The 20,371-nt window shown below is 43.2% G+C and overlaps 1 protein-coding gene across 2 annotated transcripts in view; it reads left to right on the top strand.

Moving 5' to 3' along the window:
- The window catches only part of TMEM131 (transmembrane protein 131), a 3,850,119-nt gene that overhangs the window by 3,005,069 nt on the left and 824,679 nt on the right, over positions 1 to 20,371 (top strand). For both annotated transcript variants that reach the window (XM_044072169.1, XM_044072168.1), the window contains exon 25: positions 1,611 to 1,677. In XM_044072169.1, coding sequence (XP_043928104.1) covers positions 1,611 to 1,677 — 67 coding nt within the window. The remainder of the gene's footprint in view (positions 1 to 1,610; positions 1,678 to 20,371) is intronic.

Raw genomic sequence — 20,371 nt, 5'->3', positions numbered from 1 at the left:
CTGATACTTTATTATGTAAACATGGAGCTTTTCTCCCTGGGTCTCCACTGAAAAATGGTTTTGCCCACTCAGACTATCCCAGTTAGATGGAAATAAATAAATAAATAATTTGCACTTTATGAACAGTCGGTGCATCCTTTGAGTGTAACAAATTAATATGCTTGCAGTACTTATAGCATTTTCACTGCACAATAGAGTCTACAAGATTTTATTTTACGTGGTATGTAGGCATGGAAATTACTGTCCTTTTTTGTGGCAGTTTGTGATATGTAGTAATAGCTTAAATGGGGAATATCCCTATCTCCCTAGGTGTAGTAATCTCACTGTTGATAGCTTAGGTTTGTATTATGCATTTCGGATAAAAGGATTTTTTTTTTTTTTGCTTGGTTGTAGTTTGTAGTCAGATTGTAGTTCTGTTTACTTGTTCTGGTGTTAAGATAAACTGACCTACTCCTGTGTCATGATAGAATTTAAATGCTGAGGTAGACCATGAGAAAAATAAAATACAGTGTCTTTGGGGGTGAAGTGTGACAGAGAAAAAATGATGTGTTGAGTCATGATGGGAGCATCCTAATAAATGCCATGCCTGACAGACTGATTTAAATTGATGGGATGTTACATAACAGGGTGAATTAAATAATGGAATATAGCATGATAAAGGGAATTAGTCATAGGGTGTAGAATGATAGGCAGGAATAAAGTTATAGGGAGTAACATGATTGAGAATTAAAGTCATGGGGTATAGCATGACAGAGAATTAAAATGATGGGTGTATCTTAACAGGAGAATTTGCATGGTGAAACATACCATGATATATGATTCAAGACACTGGATATAGCAGGACAGAAGTCATGTGGTGGAGTGAATGTAACAGGACAGGTGTAAGTAGTGTTGGGATGCATCTTATTCCATTATACATTTTGTCAGCATTGTTGCTAGTCTGTTACTTTAGAAGCCTTCACGCTCTTTAGCACAGCTGCTTATAGAAAATATTAGAGGGGTAGTTCCAGTGGTTAATGAAGAGAGATGAAAAATCATGCAAGTTCATAGTTGACTTGTATTGGGGTGGAGGGGGGTAGATTAGCAGAAATGGCCTGTGCTATTCTCATTTGAGTAAGGAGATGCATATGAAATTTACCTCATTCATTTGAGGAATGGTTATGGTTTGTGACATTTGTGCAAGTGGAACAAGATCAGAGAACTAACATTTTGAGAATTTTCAGCTGTGTGTTTGTCATTATGGTCATCCTATTATTCATAGCAACTGGATGTTCTATTAAGTATCAGTTCCATGTGTTATGTAATCGATGAATCAAACCTTTCTGCCACTGTTCACTCAACACTGTGGTCTGTACAAACATTTAATGTTTTTGTTAAACTTTGTATATAATCTTTGGCCATAGATGCGTTTATATTTGCTTTGAGGCCCAGTAAGTGAATAAAGAAAAGTTTCTAAGACCAGCTGACTGACCCAGTTATCAAACTGAAGTAAATTAAAAGTACAGCTTATTAACAACTGCCGTAGTTCACAAGTCAGAATTACTTTTTTTATTCACTTCTGACCATTTGGTTATTTTAGATGAAAATAACTTTTTCTTTTTATTTTTTAGGTTAAAATTGAGCAGATTTTCAAATATAGATTCAAAATCATTGGCATTTCAAGTTTTCAGTAATAATGTAAGTATTTCTAAAATAATGGAGCATCTCTGTTCATCTGCGTCAGTCATTGTTAGAGAAACAGCAAAGGTATAATGTCAGAACTGTGCAGTGTTCTCTCCATGAAGCTTTTTACTTGATGTAATGCTTCCATAATCTGTGTACTATTCTTAATATATGTCTTTTTTTTGTAAAGCTTTTGACATATGTGACATTCAGATATTTGGAGTCTGGAACTGAAAAAGCAGCTATTTTGAACTTCTGTGAATTGAGGTGATAATTATCCTTGCACTCAGATTTCAGTAATTTGAGGAAAAGAACATTTTAAGGGATGCACAATGTATGCCTTTCTGAAAGAATTTGTTTCCCCACCCCCTACCCTGAAAATAGTTTCTATAAAGTTATTTTTGCCCTCTTTCATAAAAGTGAGTTTGGAATTGACTACCCCCCCCCCCCCATCATGTTTTTGTGCCATGCTGCCTGACTGCCATCAGTCCTCTGTAGTCATTCAGTTCATTTGTTCCTTACAGATCAAGAGCTGATCACGGAGACCATCATTCATGCAGCTGTCAGAAGTTTTTTTTTTTCAGTTAGGCCCTAACCCCAACCTCTTAGTGATTGACAATAACACGTGTGTCCCCATGAGAGCCTACTCTCCTCTCCCTCTGCATGTGAGAGCTCTTACTCACAGGCTAAAGAGGGAGGCCATCATCAGCTTGATAATCCAAGCCTGCTTCTCTGCTTATGATATTTTTGACCGAAAGACTATGGTTGTATGTGGAGGAAACAGCCACCAGATAACCAGGCTGTCCTACCATGTTAGACAAACCTTCATTTGCCACTCACTCATACCCTTCCTTGCCCTGCTGTTTTAGCACTTAAGTCTCTAATCAAACTCTGGTCAGTGGTCATCTGGGTCATAGTCAAGGATTTATCCTTCTGTGCCATACAAGTGGATAACAGAAATGAAATTTTTGGATTTCAGAATTTCTGCATAATTCACGTATTACATATGCCTTAATAATAATATTCATTTGTTGACCAGGTAGGTGCACTAGACACACAGTTTCTTTTCTGGGGTGACTCTTGAGCAATGTCTGGTTAAGTGACTTGCTCAGGATCACACAGTTGGTAAATGAAGGCTGAGGGTTTCAAACCCAGTACTACAGGGATAACAGCTCATGCCTTAACCCTATGCTCCAACTTTAATGCATGTTAAATACATTGTTTTTTGTTACACGTCTGAAATCAGCACTGCTGTAATGTCTAGTTCTGTGTCTAATAATGCTTTTCACTTGTCTGAGCTAGGTAATGGCTGCTGACATTTTCTTTAATCTGATCTCCATCTTGTCGCCAATCTAATTCATTGTTCATAGGTTGGTACTAGGCTATCGGCCCTAGGGCCTATACAAACCTAGCCATAACAATTCCCTGGATATGTCTTCCCACAATATTTACTTCCCTGGACCCCTGTCTATCAGGGTGACTGACATGATCCCCGGGGTGAATTTCCTATCTCCCATCCAATCATCAAGCTTCCTTTTGAAGAGGGCCAAGGAGGCGCTCTGCTTGACATGTATGGGCAGTCTATTCCAGAGTATGGGGAGTCTCTGGGTCAGGAACCTATCCCTCCAGCATGTTTTGTTCATTGTGATGACAAGGTTTAGATCCCTGGAGCTTGTGGCTCTGAGGGATTGGGATTTCTTTAAGTGGAGCATGTCCAACAGTTCAAGTTAAGCAGAGATCGCCTCTGAGTAGACTATATGCGACAGAGTATAGCTGGAGTTTTTTTTAGACGATCAGCATATGGTATCTGCTTTAGGCCTGTGATTCTTTTAGTGAGATATTTCTGCGGCCTTTCCAGCTGTTGCAGATGTCTTGTGAGGTACATACAAAACGGGACATTATACTCTATGCACATACCATCCATACATCTCACAAACATGCTGCTTTTTACATTTCATACCCTGGCTTCTGTACACTGAAAACCTCAAGTTACATTTTCCACTTAAGAAATAAAATTCTGTACTTCCAAAGCTCAGACTTGTATAATGTGAGCCTTGCACAAAGCCTCTTTGGTGACAGCTTGTAGAGCTTTCATACCTTCAGACACACAAAATTTGATAATCTGTCCTTCGGTGTTTATCTTCCTCCTTTTACTTGGTCTAAGTTCTGTTCAGCATGTAGAAATAGTGTTGGCTGCTGTACTGCTATTAAATACATCCATCATTCCTGCATAAAAACTGTCACCCATTATCTAGACTACTAGCACTAAAATGCCCTAACAAAGGCAGTCCATAGAGTGTAATATCCTCAAAAAAAAAAACACTACTTTAAAAGTCATATAACATCATTTGCTCCTTTGCTTACAAAAGTTATTCAAAAAGGTCTTCACTCTGATGATGATGTTTTTAAACTTGCCAAGGCTTTTCAGCCTACTACATTGTAGAATGAATGTCTCAGTATTGAAATATTTTATCAGAGTAGACAAGAGTACTTTTTCTGCTTCGTAATGAGCCATGACTGTTTTGGGTCACTCCAAGTTTTGTTATGGTCCTTTTGTTTTCAGTCTGCTTGTATAGTCTCTTTTCCAATACACCATTGGCATAGTTATCTATGTAGTTATCTTCAGACTGCTTGTACTTATTTACATTTCTGGATATTTTCCTGTTTATCTCTCAATGCTGTAATCAGAATAGTAAATGTAGTACATATCTGTAGACAGTTTAGTATAGCCATCAACGGGCATGTTTTTATAGGAGGTGGAGGAAACTGAAAACTCGGGGAGAATGCATACTGACACTGGAAAAATATGCAGACTTTCCACAAGGATGGACTGTTAGATGAAAGTGAACCCTAGATCCTGTAGCTGCAAGGCAGAGAACGTATGACAGAGCCACCATGACACCCCTTCATTGTAATTTCATTCATTTTCCTTCGCTATCCTTCTTACACCTTTGATAAGTAGAATTTAGTTTAAGACCATGCCTTTGGCACCAATCATTGGTCTGTGTAAGGCCCTTTTGAAGAACGCTGACATCGCTAGGGGATGCAATGATGGCACCCAATTTGCAGTCATCCACAAACTTAGCGACAGACCCTTTATTTTGGCCTGGACTTTTGAGAAGCATATGCTAAACAAGAGGCGGCCCAGCACTGACCCTTGTGAGACCCTACTGGTGACAGGTCTGCTGGTAGAGGTTAAGTCTCCCACTCTGACTGAGTGTTGTCGATCTGTGAGCCAGTTTGCAACCCACCTGACAACACAAGAGTTGATATTCAACTAGGTTAGTTTGTCAATGATGCCTAAATGTGAGATTGTGTCGAAGGCCTTGGCCAAGTCGAGATAGGCTGTGTGCACAGCTTTTCCTTTGATTATGGCTCTAGTAACATTTTCGAAGTAGTCCACCAGGTTTAGCAGGCATGACTTACCCTTAACAAAACTGAATTGGGACAGATCTAGGGTGTAGAGGTCACCTATATCCTTTTTTATGAGAACCATGATGATTCATTCCATTGCTTTACAGATGAAGGTTAAACTTATGGGGTCTGTAGTTACCCGGGTCTGTTGCTGAGCTACCCTTGTGGAGGGGGGATAACAGTCGCTGTTTTCCATTCATTAGGAACAAAACCAGTACTCAAGCTGTTGTTGAATAGGGTGCCTAGTTCATAGGTTCATACTAGGCTATCTGCCCTAGGGCATTTATAAGCCTAGCCAGAGTGTGTTTGGCTTTCGCCACCCATTTTAAATTAATTTTGCTATGCCCTTTTTCGAGGTTAATATACTGTGCCTCTGTCTAACAGTGACACAGAAGTGATACCCGGGGTAAACCTATGATCTCCCATCCACTCATCAAGATTCCTCTTGAAGAGAGTCAGTGAGGGACTCTGCCTAACCTGGACTGGGATTTTATTCCAGAGTGAAGGGAGCCTCTGGGTTATGAATCTCTCCCTCCAGCATGTCCTATTTATTTCAGTGCTGAGGTTCAAGTCTGTCGAGCGCGTAGCTCGAGGGGATTTGGATTTTCTGAGGTGCAGCATGTCCATTAATTCCGGGTTGGACATGGCTTTATATGTCAGGCACAGATCGCCTCTGAGCAGGCGGTATGCCACTGAGTAGAGCTGGAGTTTCTTTAACCGGGCAGCATATGGCATCTCTTTGAGCCCTATGATCCTCTTGGTGAGGTACTTTTGGGGTCTTTCCAGTTGCTGCAGGTGTGTGGTAAGGTACATCCCAAAAGGGGCATTGTACTCAATTATGGGCCTGATGAGGGATGAGTAGAGGCACGATGACCTCCCCTGATCTAGATGTGAATCCCTTCATGATTAGGTGGGTTATATAAAATGTTTTTCTAACCACTTTGGCCATGTGGTTGTCAAATGAGAGATTGCTATCAACTTGGGTCCCCAGGTCCCTAATTACTTCTTCTGTACTTAATGGATTACCACCTATGTGGTAATTTGTGGGCACTTTGTTTTTGCCAAAGGGATGACTATACACTTTTGGCGTTTAGCTTGAGGCCATGGCTCTGGCACCAGTTGTCTGTTTCTATGAGGCCCTTTTGGAGGATGCTTGTGTCGGCTGGAGAGTCGATTATGGCGCCCAGTTTGCAGTCATCTGCGAACTTAGTCAGCCACAGTCCTTCCGTGTTGGCCTGTACCTCCGAGAAATATATACCGAACAAGAGAGGTCCCAGGACTGAGCCTTGTGGGATGCCACTTGTAACTGGTTTGGAGTCTGACATGGCTCCAGCAATTCTAACCATGTGGGTTCTGTCCTTGAGCCAGTTTGCAACCCATCTAGTGACATAGGGGTTTATATTTAAGCTGGTGAGCTTATCTATAATGGCCGAGTGGGGTATTGTATCGAAGGCTTTTGCGAGGTCTAGGTAGGCTGTGTGGACCTCCTTCCCCTTGTCAGTGGCCTTGGTGACTGTTTCAAAGAAATCAACCAGGTTTAAGAGGCAGGATCTGCCCTTAACAAAGCCGAACTGGGTAGGATCCAGTGTCTGTAGGTCCCCAATATCTTTATTTATGAGCTCCATGATGATCCTTTCCATAGCTTTGCAGACCAAGCTAGTCAGGCTTATGGGGCAATAGTTTCCAGGATCCGTTGAGGCACCACCTTTGTGGAGAGGGACCACTGTTGCTGTACACCACTCTTTGGGTACATATCCTCTAGTAAGGCTGAGATTGAACAGTAGTTTTAAGTTTGGGTTTAACCCTTCTTGGAGTTCATGTAGGACGCAGCCCAGGACACCGTCTGGTCCCATTGATGCTATGTTTTTTGCTTTGGAGAGGGCAGCTCTTACCTGAGCATCTGAGATGTCAGGGGGGCAGCACTCTGCTGGGATAAATATTTGCCCTTTTGGTGGGGAGGGGGGGGGAGAAGTTTGCGCTGCACCTGTCAGGTAGGATGTTGGCATTGTCTGTGGGTTCGGTGTATTTTTTGTCATTTTGGACTAATTCTGAGCATATCTGGGAATTCCCACCCAGGTTCCTAACATAACTAAAGAAAGCCTTGTGATTATCCTTAGTGTCCTGTGCAATTTTTCTCTTGAAGCTGGCCTTAGACGATTTTATGAGTGCCCTTAGTTTTTTGCTAATACTGATCAGAGATGCCTTCCCTTTTTGGGATTTTGCTCTATCATGTAGTAGCTTCTTCCTTCTATTGTATAGTTTGTTTATGGCTGGGGTCCACCAGACAGGACGTCTGCCTTTGGAGGATTGGGTCTTGGTTTTATTTGGGATTGCATGATCCATGCATTCCTGAAGGTGTTCATAGAATGCGTTTATAAAGGATTCTGCGGTCTGGGCCGTATTTTTCACAGGCCCGGGGGCTTTGAAGGATTCCACCTTGGTTTTGAGGAGTGTGAAATTTGCTTTAGAGAAGTTTTTCACTGTGGTTTTCAGGGCAGGGGGTGGAGTCAGGATGTGAATATCCAGTGAGATTAGTTTATGGTCTGATCTTACCAGTGAGGGATACACTTCTGGTCTGGAGCATAGTGTCCCCATGTTGGTGATGATCAGGTCCAGTATGTTTTCCCCTCTTGTGGGAAAAAGTGATAAGTGACAAGTGGTAACAAGTTGTTCCATAGCATTTGAGTTTATAAATTCTAGGAACCTTTGGGCTAGGGTGTTGGAGCTAGACTAATGCTCCCAGTCTATGTTTGGGTAGTTGAAGTCGCCCAATATAATGGTGTTTGGAGAGACCTTCATATTTTCCAGTGTTCTCAGGAAGGCCGAGTGGGGTTCCTGGGTTTGGGAGGGTGGTCTGTAGCAGGCTATAAACTGGAAGGCAGTTTTACCCACTGTTAGTTGCACATGAATAGTCTCTGATGCTTCGTGCTGTGCCACCAACCTGGAGGTGTGGGTATCTTTGATGAATATTGATACTCCCCCTCCTTTTGTGGTACGGTCCAAGTTTTGGGTCCGAAAAGCATGGTATGAGGTATAACCTGGTAGTGCTGGGGTGCTCTCGGGAGCCTTGAACCAGGTTTCTGTTACTGCACAGATATCGATGTTCTCCATGCTAAGGAGAGTTTTGAGTGCTTGCATCTTGAGGTTCAGACTTCTGGCATTGAGTAGCATTACTCCTAGTTTCTTATCCCTTGTGATACCTATGGAGGTGGGTTTGTCTTTTGAGCCTTGCCTAAAAAAGGCACTATGGGGGTAGCAAGAGCCTTTGCCAATATCCGAAAGTCCAGGGGTGACAGGTGCAAGCCGTCCCTAGTGAAGCATTGTGGCTTGTCGAGCATGTCATCCTAGGCTGACAGGCATTGGATCCCCTTTGAATGACACCAATACTTAAGCCAATTGTTGAAATTGATCATCTTGTCTTCATATTGTGGCATCATTCTTGGTGAGGGTAAGATGCTACTCAGGGTCAGGGTCATACTGGCCTGGGCTACATGCTCAGAGAGCTCCTCTATGTGTCTTTTCATGTAGTCCAGGGAGGTACGTCTCAGGTCATTCACACCAGCATGGACAAATGACTGAGTCATATTTGTACTTGCCTTGGAGTGACCTGAGTGCTTGTGTTATGTGGCAGATCCTAGCGCCCGACAGGCAGCTCACCGTGACCTTCTCCTTGTTCAGCCTGGTGAGCGGGACGTCAAGTGTGCCTGACAGAGTCACCTATTACAAGTGTATCAGGTGTGTTGTTTAGCCTTAAGGGGCTGTGACTGTTCGGCACACTGGTTTTGTGAGCTGTGTGTTGCACGTGTTTTGTTTTGGGGTAGCGGTTGCTTGGGTGTCTGCTTTGGAGGTCTCTGCTGCTTTGGCAGATTTTTATTTAGAGCCTCCGAGTATGTTTTTGTGTGTTTATGTGTTTGGTTTGCTGTCATGGTAGGTCTATGTGAGACTGGAATTGTAGTGAGTGTGGTTTCCTTCTCCTCCTGACTGGTTTCGCCAGTACTGAGTTGAGAGAGCTTAGCCTCCAGTATGGCTATATGGTTGCATCTCTCACATGTGTTGGAATTTGTTGGGAGGAGGAGAGGGTTGTCTGTGTACATGAGGCAGTTGTAACATTGCCTCAAGATTCCCAGATTCACCAGCTGGACCGGAGAGGAGATTGACAACTGACCATTGGACATGCTAGAATAGTATTGGGAATTCCTTTATAATTGAAAAAAAAGGGTCAATGGGGAACGAGGTACTCAAGGGGAGTTTGTGAGGGTGTAGTGCTTTTAATATTTTAGTGCTGACTTATATAATTGCTTAAGTGAGCAAGTGCCAGGTAACTTAAATGCAGTGTGTTTCAGGTAACTTAAATGCAAAAACGACAAACAGTAACTTTCTTTCAAGTGAAACAAGGAAATAAGTACAATAAACAATGCAGATATCACTAGGGATCCACAGAAGCGCTGAAAAGCTGCATTTTAGGTGGAATTAGCGTTTCAGGGAAATAACAAGCAAACAAACAAGCAGCATACAAATAAAGCTAGATTCAGCAGGCCTGGATCTAGTCTATGCTACAGCAAACAAGGTGTACCAATTTCAGTAAGAAACAGTTCAGATATGCAGGCACTATAAGCCTTTAACCAGTAATTCCCAGCTCAGAAGGGCAGAGTCCAACCTCTCCTCCCGCAAGAGTGCAGACCACGAACCTTCTTAATGTAAAATAACTGGCCTGAAGCCCAAGTGCTTAAACCAGAACTAATACACTTTTAGAATAACAGACACTGAACCCTCAATCAGCAGTTCACAACTTAGAAGGATGTAAGCTAACTGTCCTGCCACCACAGTGCAGGCCACAAACCTTCCTAATGTAAAACAACTGGTCTGAAGCCCAAGTGCTTAATCCAAAAGACTTAGAATGATAGCTACACTTTAATCAAGTTACTACCAAGCAGTAATAAATACATTTGAGTACTTTTAAGATGACGCAAAAGCAAAATAAAGTAGGAAGAAACACATACAGTAAAAGCAGATTTTTTTTTTTTTTTTTTTTTTTTTTTTTTTTGAGTGAGCAAATGAGATGGGCCCAGGAGTTACATGACAGAAACAAGTGCAAATGCAGGCCTTCAAATCAGAAAGTTGAGAGAGAGATGGAAGACCACCCAAATGACCAATAACTTAGAATTCTGGGCCAGAACCACTCGTTATGTGGTAGACAGGTTACCTAGTGCTTACCACTCCCACTGATAAGCTAGAAGGCTTCCCTCCAACACAGAAATGCTTGGGGGCTGAGGAGCTTACAAATAGTCCTGGATACTGCAAATCTGTATCTGGAACACTAATTACAGGAAAGGTAGGAAACAGGTTTACAATTTTTTTTTTTTTTCTTCAGAAAAGTAGCAAAAACTGTAGTAAAAACAATTCACATGCAGTGCAAGCTGGCACACTTGAGTATGTAGCAATATTAGTCCACACACAGTTTGAAAAAATGTAATTAAATTAAAAAGGACTAAAAGCAAGTGCAGAAAGGGTTTATTAGGTAGAATGCGGTAAAGAGATGGGACTGGGGGAGTGCCCTAGATCAAATCTACAGTGGGGCGGGCACTGCAAAAGCCACCAAATTTAATCTACAACCAAGAACAGGGGGGGGGTTCAACAGAGATGTGAGGAATCAGAGTGCAAATTATAAAACCAAAAAAATATATACTGATCTCTGTATATTTGCAGAACACTAAGACAACAGATATCTAAGCAACAATTTAGCTCTATAATACAGAATAATACAGAAAAATATACTCTATATATTTGCAGAAAGTCTTGTAAGGCTGTTCCACTTTAAATGCAGACTGCTGCTATTAACACTGTTGTTTAAGAGCATTAAGAACACAGCCCTGAGTGCCGTCTGGTCCCATGGAGTCTGTATTCTTAGCCTTGGAGAGAGCATTCGTCCCTCTATGCTATGGGGTCAGAGACTGGTCAGTTTTTCCATACTTTCCTTAAATTTTCTCTAAACATGACTGATAAATAGTGCCTATAGTCCATACCCCTGAGAAGGAATGGGTGCACAGTCAATTAATGTGCTAAACTTTGTGAAACCTTTGATGTTAAGTTCTCTATCTCACCTTCGTTCTTGCTGGTTGGGATCGGAGCCAATCCTCGGCTCCGACTCGCCATCTTCTAGGCTGTCAGATCACGATGTGGAGAGAGTGGTCAGGTTGCTAAAGTCGCTGGCACTTGCCAAGATGTTGTCCAGCCCTCCTCAACAGGTGTCGGCTCCATCCACTTCTATCGATGTTCCTCCTCCGACTCCCTTGAGGTCAGAGCCGGAGTTCGTTGGGGTTCGAGTAGTGGAACCACCGGCTCCGATAACTCTATCTCCTTCGGTTCCATCGTCGGCTCCGATTCCCTCGATGGTGCCATCCGTCAAGAGATCTGGACGCCGGGGCTCCCTCGTCAGCTCTGAGGGGATGAGTGGCATCGGACCCTTTTCTGACCCGATTCTCCCTCTCGGAGAAGCTCGGCTCCTACATTGGCCTCGGAGCCATCTCCCTCGGTGCGGAGAAGGATTCCGATTTCCTCTGAACCAGAGCCTTCTCTGCATCGTGGCAGGGATGCCGTCAATGTCATGAGGAGTGTGCTGGCCACTGAGTCAACTCCACAATCTGCCCCACCAGCTCCGTCCCCTGTAGTGCCTGTGCCAACCTTTGTTCCTCCTCCAGTCCCCAAGCATGGGGAACCGGTGCTCCAGGGCACCCCACTGGGTGTTTTCTCTTCTTCCGAGGCCTTCCCTGATCATTCAGAGGAGCCCCCACGTAAGAAGAAGTGCAAGAGGAAGCACGTTGACTCCCCTGAGTCTGTCACTTCTGATACAGACTTAGATGATTCGGAAGGGTCCCCGAGATCCCCCTCTGAAGACGTTTCCTTTTTGGACATCCTAGAAATGCTTAAGCAGAGGGGGAACTGGAATCCCCTAGCACCTACCGAGGATGTCTGTATTCCTGGATGCGTTCGGTTCCCAACCTTCCACCTCCTGGGTTTCTCCGCTTTTTGATCCACTTATGTCAGTGGTGGCTCGAAAGGCTTGGTCAGCTCCGGATACAGTGGAACCAACTCAGAGGAGACCTGGCAAGTTCATCACAGCACCCCATGATAAGCAGTTCCTTACCAAAGGTGTTCCTGTTGATGCCATGGTGGTAGCAGCAGCCACCAAAAAAGAGTTAGTGGAAACCTCTTCGTCTGTCCGTCCTCCTAACAAGGAGTCTAGGACCATGGACAGATACGGGAAGCAAATGTTTGCTTCAGCGACCTTTTCTATGAGGTCACTGAACTACTTATGCCATTTTACCCGGCTTCAGAGGGATCTCCTTAAAGAGCTCGGAGATATCCTTCAAGATCCATCAGCTGAGGGGGCTCAAGCTAAAGTGGCTTCCCAGCTGGCGACGCATAATTCTGTAGTCAACTCCTCCATGAGGCTCATTTCATATGCAGCCGATGGTGCGAGTAGAGCCGCAGGCATGCATGGATGCGGTTGTGTAATTTTGCGGAAACCTTTAGAGCGTCATTCACCAACACCCCCTTTGATGGTTCCTTTCTTTTTGGACCACAGGTGAAAGACACTTTGACTAGGTGTGAGCAAGAAGGCAAGACTCTCTCTGCCATGGGAGTCTGTTTTTCCACTCCTTCCAGACCATACCCCAAGGGTCAGAAGAGTGGTAAAATGTGGTTCCGAAAATCCCAGGGAGCCTCGCCTGACACACGTAGCGATTTTTCCTCCAGGGGCAGAGGGGGAAACAACAACAACAGATGCCGCCCTCGTGGCAGAGGGCGTCCGCAGAACCAGGGCAACAGAGAATCTTTCTCTGATAAGCCCTTTCAGCATCCCTGAAAGGTTGCCCGACTGCCCGCCTCTGGAGGCAGTCGGGGGAAGACTTTCACTGTACCCAAAAGCCTGGCAAAATTTAACGCAAGACAAATGGGTACTGTCCATTATATCCGGAGGTTACAAAATTCCCTTCTCCCATCCCCCCTTACTGTCAAGGAAATCCCTTCCAGATGTTCCACCCAATCTGAGGGACCAAGCAGTCATAGAAGTTTCAAAACTGCTAGAAAAAAAAGAGTCATCCAGGAAGTCCCGGCAGACCAACACGGATCCGGAACTTACTCAAGGTTCTTTTTGGTACCAAAAAAAGACTGGAGACCGAATCTGGATCTCAGCAGACTAAACAGGTCTGTTGAAAGAACAAAGTTTTGGATGGTCACGCTACAGTCAATTCTACCCTTTCTGGGTCAGGACAATTGGATGTGCTCCATAGATCTTCAGGATGCATACGACCATATCAAAATGGACAGGTGCTCCAGGAGATTTCTTCGTTTCCGGCTGGGAGCCAGTCATTACCAGTTAAGAGCTCTGCCCTTTGGTCTCACCACAGCCCCCAGGGTGTTCACCAAATGTATGGCAGTAGTCACAGCTCACCTGAGATGTCTAGGATTCCAGGTGTTTCCATATCTAGACTGGCTCCTCACTGCTATGCTACTACCAGACATCAAGTTATGCAAGCCAGGGACTACACAATCACAATCTGCTCTTTGCTAGGAATTACAATAAACTTCGAAAAATCTGCCTTGTTGCCCTGTCAATCTATCACCTATATAGGAGCAGACTTAGACACAAGGAACATGTCCGCAAGGCTGCCACCAGAAAGGGTGTCTACAATTCGCCAGCAAGTACAAATTGTAATGCAGAGCAAAAGAATCCAAGTCAGGTTCGTCCTTCAAACTTTGGGTTCCATGGCAGCGGCAGTTCTTCTAATCCCTCTAGCCCATTTTCACATGAGGATCCTTCAGTGGCTTCTGTTCACACAGTGGTCTTTCCAACAGCTGCCCATATCTCACATGATCATGATTACAGGAGCATGCAAAAGGCACCTTTCCTGGTGGATGGTCTCCCCACTAGTGACTCAGGCAGACCCTTCATTCAGCCCCCTCCGGTTGCCACAGTGACCACAGACGCTTCACTGATAGGGGGGGTGGGCATTATCACGGCAGGTCGGTCCAAGGCACTTGGCAGCCTCACGAGTACCATCTGCATATAAACGTCCTAGAAATGAGAGCCGTGTTCCTAGCATTGCAAGCTCTTCAGGACTCTCTCCTTTCTGGGCCCATTGAAATTCAAACGGACAACATGTCAGTGGTGTGAAACATCAACAAGCAGGGTGGAACCAGGTCCTACCCCCTATGTCGAGAAGCACTCAGACTCTGGCAGTGGGCGATTTCCTCCCAACGATTTCTGATTGCGACGCACATCCCTGGGAGATCTAACGTCATAGCGGACAGGCTCAGCAGAGCTATTCTTGTGCCTCATGAGTGGTCTCTGAATCAGGTAGTTGCGGATGTTATCTTCCGCAAAAGGGGGCAGCCTTGCTGCGATCTTTTTGTCACCCCCTTCAACAGCAAATGCAGCAACTACTTCTCCCTTCTTCTGCTTCCAGGTCATTCACCCAGAGACGCTCTAGTCCACGATTGGCCTCAGGGACTTCTTTATGCCCCCCGTTTCCTCTTTTTCCAAAACTCATACAGAAAGCAATATCGTTGGGCTGCAAAATGATCCTCATTGCCCCCTACTGGCCTCGACAGATATGGTTTCCGTTCCTGCATCATTACCTTCTCAATCAGCCCTGGACTCTGGATCCGATTCCAGACCTACTGATTCATCAATCAGGCGGGCTGCATCAATCTCTCCAAACACTCCAGCACACAGCTTGGTTGCTCCACTTCCAACCTTAGCCAGGCTTCCCAGCATTTCCCCGGCCGTACGTGAAATTATTGTCTCCTCTCACAAGTCCATAACTAGAAAAACTTATGCTAGCAAATGGAAACGTTTTTCTTGTTGGGCAGAGGCTAGGAACGTAGATCCCTTTTCAGCCCCAGTCCATGAAATTTTGGAATTCCTAGGACAACTTTTTCATTCTGGGTCCGCTTCTGCTGCAATCAGGGTTCAATTGGCGGCCATTTCCAACTTTCATGTTGGGTTGTCTAATTCAAACATTATTTCTCATACGCTCTGTAAAGCCTTTTAAAGAGGGACTACTCTCCTTAGACCTCCAGTGAGAGATCCCCCTCCTCCTTGGGACCTTAATTTGGTACTAATCTTCTTAATTCTGCACCCCTTTGAACCAGCAGCATCCTGCTCCATTAAGTTTCTATCTTGGAAAACACTCTTTCTGGTAGGTATTACTTCAGCCAGACGTGTCTCTATACTTCAGGCACTGTGTGTTCGTCCTCCATACTTAGCTTTTCATAAGGACAGGGTCGCTTCGAGGACTAATCCTTCGTTTCTTCCAAAAGTCTACTCAGAAAATAATTTAAACCAATCTATAGACCTTCCTATTCCTTTCCTATGCTTTAGGCAAACAAGGTCTCCCAGTTTCCAAGGTGACCTTATCCAGGTGGTTGTTTCACATTATTACTTTCAGTTATCAATTGAGAAACAAAGAGCTGCCTATCAAACCGAAAGGTCATTCTACTAGGGCCTTGGCCACCTCCATAGCCTTCCAATCTAGGTTGCCCATGGATTTTATCTGTACAGCTGCTACGTGGGCAAGTTCTCATACCTTTATTTCTCATTACAAGCTAGATATGGTCTCCAGGAGCAGAGCTGACTTTGGTTCCACTGTTCTGAAGAGTCTGTTCCAATGAGCCACCCAGGATTGTAGGTGCTAGGGACGCTGTCCCAACCAGCAAGAATGAAGGCGAGATAGACAATTTAACATAAAGAAATTATGTAACTGCCATAACGTTCCATGTTAGTTGTCTTCATCTCACCTTCTTTCTTGCATCCCACCCTCCGTCCCCCTGTCCTGTTGGACCGAGAGGTGTTCTGGTTTTCACTGGCTGAGTGTTCTCTGTTCCAATGAGCCACCCAGGATTGTAGGTGCTAGGGACGCTGTCCCAACCAGCAAGAATGAAGGCGAGATAGACAATTTAACATAAAGAAATTATGTAACTGCCATAACGTTCCATGTTAGTTGTCTTCATCTCACCTTCTTTCTTGCATCCCACCCTCCGTCCCCCTGTCCTGTTGGACCGAGAGGTGTTCTGGTTTTCACTGGCTGAGTGTTCTCTGGTTTGTTTCCTCTACTGACTTAGAGAGTGTGACAGGTATGCTCAACCTGTTTGTTTGGACAGGTTGATTTTCTGGCTCTGTCTGGGGTTAGTTATTTCAAATGAGATCTGGGTAGCTATTGCTAGGCATCATGGGATAAGGGGTAGCCTTGAGCCAGTAAACAGCTCTTGAGCTATAGAAGATGGCCGAGTCAGAGCCGAGGATCGTCTCCGATCCCAACCAGCAAGAAAGAAGGCGAGATGAAGACAACTAACATGGAACGTTATGGTAGGTACATCACTTCTTTTTATCCACCAAGGGCTGTGTAGGCTGTATCTTCTTAGGTATGTTGTTCCAGAATTGTATCTTTGTGCAGCTGGTCTCTTATGCCCTTTGTTCTTTTAAGGAAGACATCTGAGCTGTAGATGGTTTCCCTGATGTAAATGGATAAAGCTCTGACTACAGCCCAAGTGACCCAAGATGAATTAGTGGCCTTGGCCGTTTGATGGTGCTAGCAGAAGAAGATGGGTGATGGTGGTGATCCAGTGTTGTCCATTCCCACATCCCTTTAGAGGAAAAGTGACTGTGTAAGAGGCATTTGTGAGGGCAGGTGTTTGGCTGCCATGCCACTTTGGTGGTAGCTGTCATCGGGAGTGAATGGCAGCATGGGCCTGCATAGTGCGTGGTGTTAGGCCTAACAAACGACGTGTCATTGGCAGGATGCTTGATGAGGCACAAAACCTTTTGATGCTGTTTATATGACAACCTTCCCCTGTCAGTCCTGGTCATCACTGAGGAATATATAGGAGAAGTTGGAACAGTTGAACTGTTAGAGAGGAGGCCTAATTGCTGGCTGTTGCAGTTGGGAAAAGCAATAAAAAAAAGTTTGCAGATGCGAGCATTTTCTGAAAAAAATTCAACCTTTGGTATGCCTTAGAATAAGAGATTCTAAGGCATCTAGTTTTATGAGAAGAGTACATGACTTCTACTGATGGCATTCAAGCTTCAAACAAAAAAGATGGGAAAATTCAAAGTAGCTTGCATTTTTTTTAAACAATATCATTGTATCACTTATGTTGCTCAGTTTCCAGAAAGTGATGTTTTTGAAATGATTGGAGTTGCAATAATCTCATTGTAGGATTTTTCGTCGTGTACACCTTCAGCCACCAAGAATAAATGCTACCACTCATGCATTTGTGATCTCGTGCACTTGATGCATTATTGTAGGACAGCCTGTTCACTTAGAATGTTAATGCTTAGACTAGCCACTATGCTATACTATGCTGTAGCTGGAAGTTTCATGAGCTGGATTCATCATGTTATTTGTACCTTGAGTGTATGAATACTTTGCCAGAGTTCACTGGTTTCAGTCTCCTAATGTAACTGGAGAGCTATGAAATAGCCAAGACAAAAGTGAGATGTTTGGTTGGCAATGATAATTGCCAGAAAAGCAGATGGTATTTATTCATTTTGCAGTACAGTGGAAACAGTTGCAGTGACACACTACATTTGCTTCTCTGCTGAGAATGCTATGCCCTAATGCACTGAAAGTCTGTGGCCATTACAAGGGTTCCTTTTTCATTAGCCATAACTCACCCAAGGAAGGATAGCTGTTATTTGGATGTTTCCTTCTCTCTTAGCATTCCTGAACATGTCATTAATCTCTCGAGTGGAAGTCTAGCTGCAGATCTGCCTATTGAAGTAGGTTGTGCTGCTGCTGTTGTATTAAACTAGCAGTTGATGTAGTGTCATATATGGCTCAGACACTTAAAAAGTGTAGAACAAAACAGACATGATATTGATGTGAATGTGCACATTCCTTGACATAAGGTAAATATGACTTTAACATATCTAGCCCAAGATGAAGATGTCTAGTTAAAAGTTATTATTTATTGATGTTACAAGAAAAATCTGCTGTCACTGTAGTATTTGGTTTATGGGGTTACATTCTGTCACTGTTACAATTCATAGTGGTTCTTGCTGTAGCAGATGTGGAGACTTGCCTTTGTCATTTGTAGCTTATAACTGACATCTAGCCAGCAGATAGACCTTGTTGGGAACTGCACTGTTGTGTAGTCATAGAACAACATTCCCTGAAGGATCCTACTGATCCCGAGTCAGCCAGCTCCACTGGAACAGAGGGATAAGGTCTTCTCTGTAACCTAGGTACCCCAAGTTTGAATGATGGTTTCGGTGCCTGTTAAAGGCATGGAAGGAGTGAGGAGGCTAAGCTTGATTGTTTCCCAAGGGGGGTGATCTGGGTGGTCTTGCAAGGCTAAGTTAATCATCTCCACTCTGGTGGAGACCTGATTGGTTGAATGGAGCCAGTATGAATGAGTGGGTGGGACTGGAGGGGCTCAGTTTTTGGGACTGGGCAGAGATACTTACAATATCCACGTCTTATTGTTCATCTCATCCTCAGAAGGCCAACATCCCAAAGAGGTGGATAGGAATTAAATGCCTGTGGATGTGGCCCTGGCAGCTGTCTGGCCTGTTTACCCCTGCTAGTAATTTGCTAGCTCACAAGAAATGTGAGCTGATTACCCCTGATCTGGGGTATAGGGGAATCCCAGTTGATGTAAATATGGATGGAAAAAGGGCTTATGGGGATGCTGTTCTGCAACAGTACATTTCTAGATCAGTCACTAGCCATCAATAATTGTCAAAAAAGGAAAGAAAGAAATGAACAGTCCTTAGTAACTAAAGTTGCTTGAGATGTTAGCTATAAAATGTGCCATGGGGTTTTCAGGAAAACTAAAGGAACATTGCAGAGATATCTTAAAATATGAAATTTGACAGTCTTTTGGCAGAACAGTCTAGTGAACATCATGATGCAGTGTATTTTAATATAAAAGTAGGAGAAGTATATAGGTATATAAATACTGAAAGAGTAGATGAAATTGTAAATAAATATGTTGAGGTATAAAGAAACTTGCTATACATTATAGTGTTGTAATTAAGTAACTTATATGTTTTATTTTGACCTTGTTAAGTGGTTTTAGTGTGTTTTTTATTCATTGATGAGGTGTTTGTTATAAACTGATGTTTGTATGTCACTTCTTCAGAAGACTACTGTAGCCGAGTTGCTAGACAACATTTTTAATACATTGAGATCTAAGCATGCATTGTGGCTTCTTTATACATTTTTTGAAGATTTAGTTTTATGTATCCAGTAATAGTGTTAGACTGTGCACCTATCGAAAACAAATTTTGTTACCAAGTAAAGGTGTATTGTGGTAAACACTGGCATTTTCCACTATTTCTTCTGAAGTGGGAACCCTTTAATTATTGGGTAGCTTAGACCATAACAGAAATGTTGTTATATTTGAACCTTAGCAGTAAAGCACTGGGATAATTGTAAATTGAAGATTAGAAATATGGTCACCATGAAAGAAAGTGAGGTATGGAAAGATAGTCATCTTAGGTAGCTAAAGTGCTTAAAAAGTAAGGGATTTACGAAAGTGGAAGGAAAAAAAAAAGGAGAGCTCAACATGATGAAGAGCAGTTGCAAGAAGCTAAAATGCCCATGCAGGAGTACTTAGGAAGTATGAACATAGAGTAGTGGTTTTAAAACAACTGTCTTTTTTGATAGTAAGCCTAGAGCAACCAAATGTGTTGCCTCAGATGTTGAGCTAACAAAGACTGGAAAATATGGTAACTAAAATCAGGAAATATGAGAATGGTAGGGTAGAAGTGGACTCTGGGGAAACATTACGAATACAATGGCAAATTATTACAGTGCACTGTTAGAGACAAGATACAGAGGTTGAGCGCACGGAATTGTAACATATTTGAAACCATAACAGCTTCCTCATTTAACTGAAATAGAAAGAGAGGGTATTAACATCAAAAATAAAGGATATTGAAATTAAATTAAAGCAGTAAGAAAGCAGAGTACTGGCAAACTCACCCCTGATAGTGATATCGTTCAAACAGAAATGTGAAAAAAGGAGCAGGAGTTAAAGTATTGACCATTACTTTTTAACAACATTTTTCAGGGTAGGAATGTGCCCTTTACTTGAAAAGTAGCAGTACTGGCAGTTATACCAAAGGAGAGGAAAATGCCTTTTTTTTTTTTTAAACACCTCTATTAAATTCAAATATATTGAGTAACAACATTACACATACTGTAGTAGAAAACAAACCACTACAAACATTTTTTTCATTTTCATACATTATACATATATGTTTCCTTCCCCCTTCTACAGATTCCCA

This window comes from Protopterus annectens, chromosome 5.part0 (genome assembly GCF_019279795.1).
Source record: "Protopterus annectens isolate FY-2018-M chromosome 5.part0, PAN1.0, whole genome shotgun sequence".
Classification (NCBI taxonomy): Eukaryota; Metazoa; Chordata; order Ceratodontiformes; family Protopteridae; genus Protopterus; species Protopterus annectens.
The sequence above is the reverse complement of the archived record's forward strand: the minus strand, read 5'-3'. Positions and strand labels throughout refer to the sequence as shown.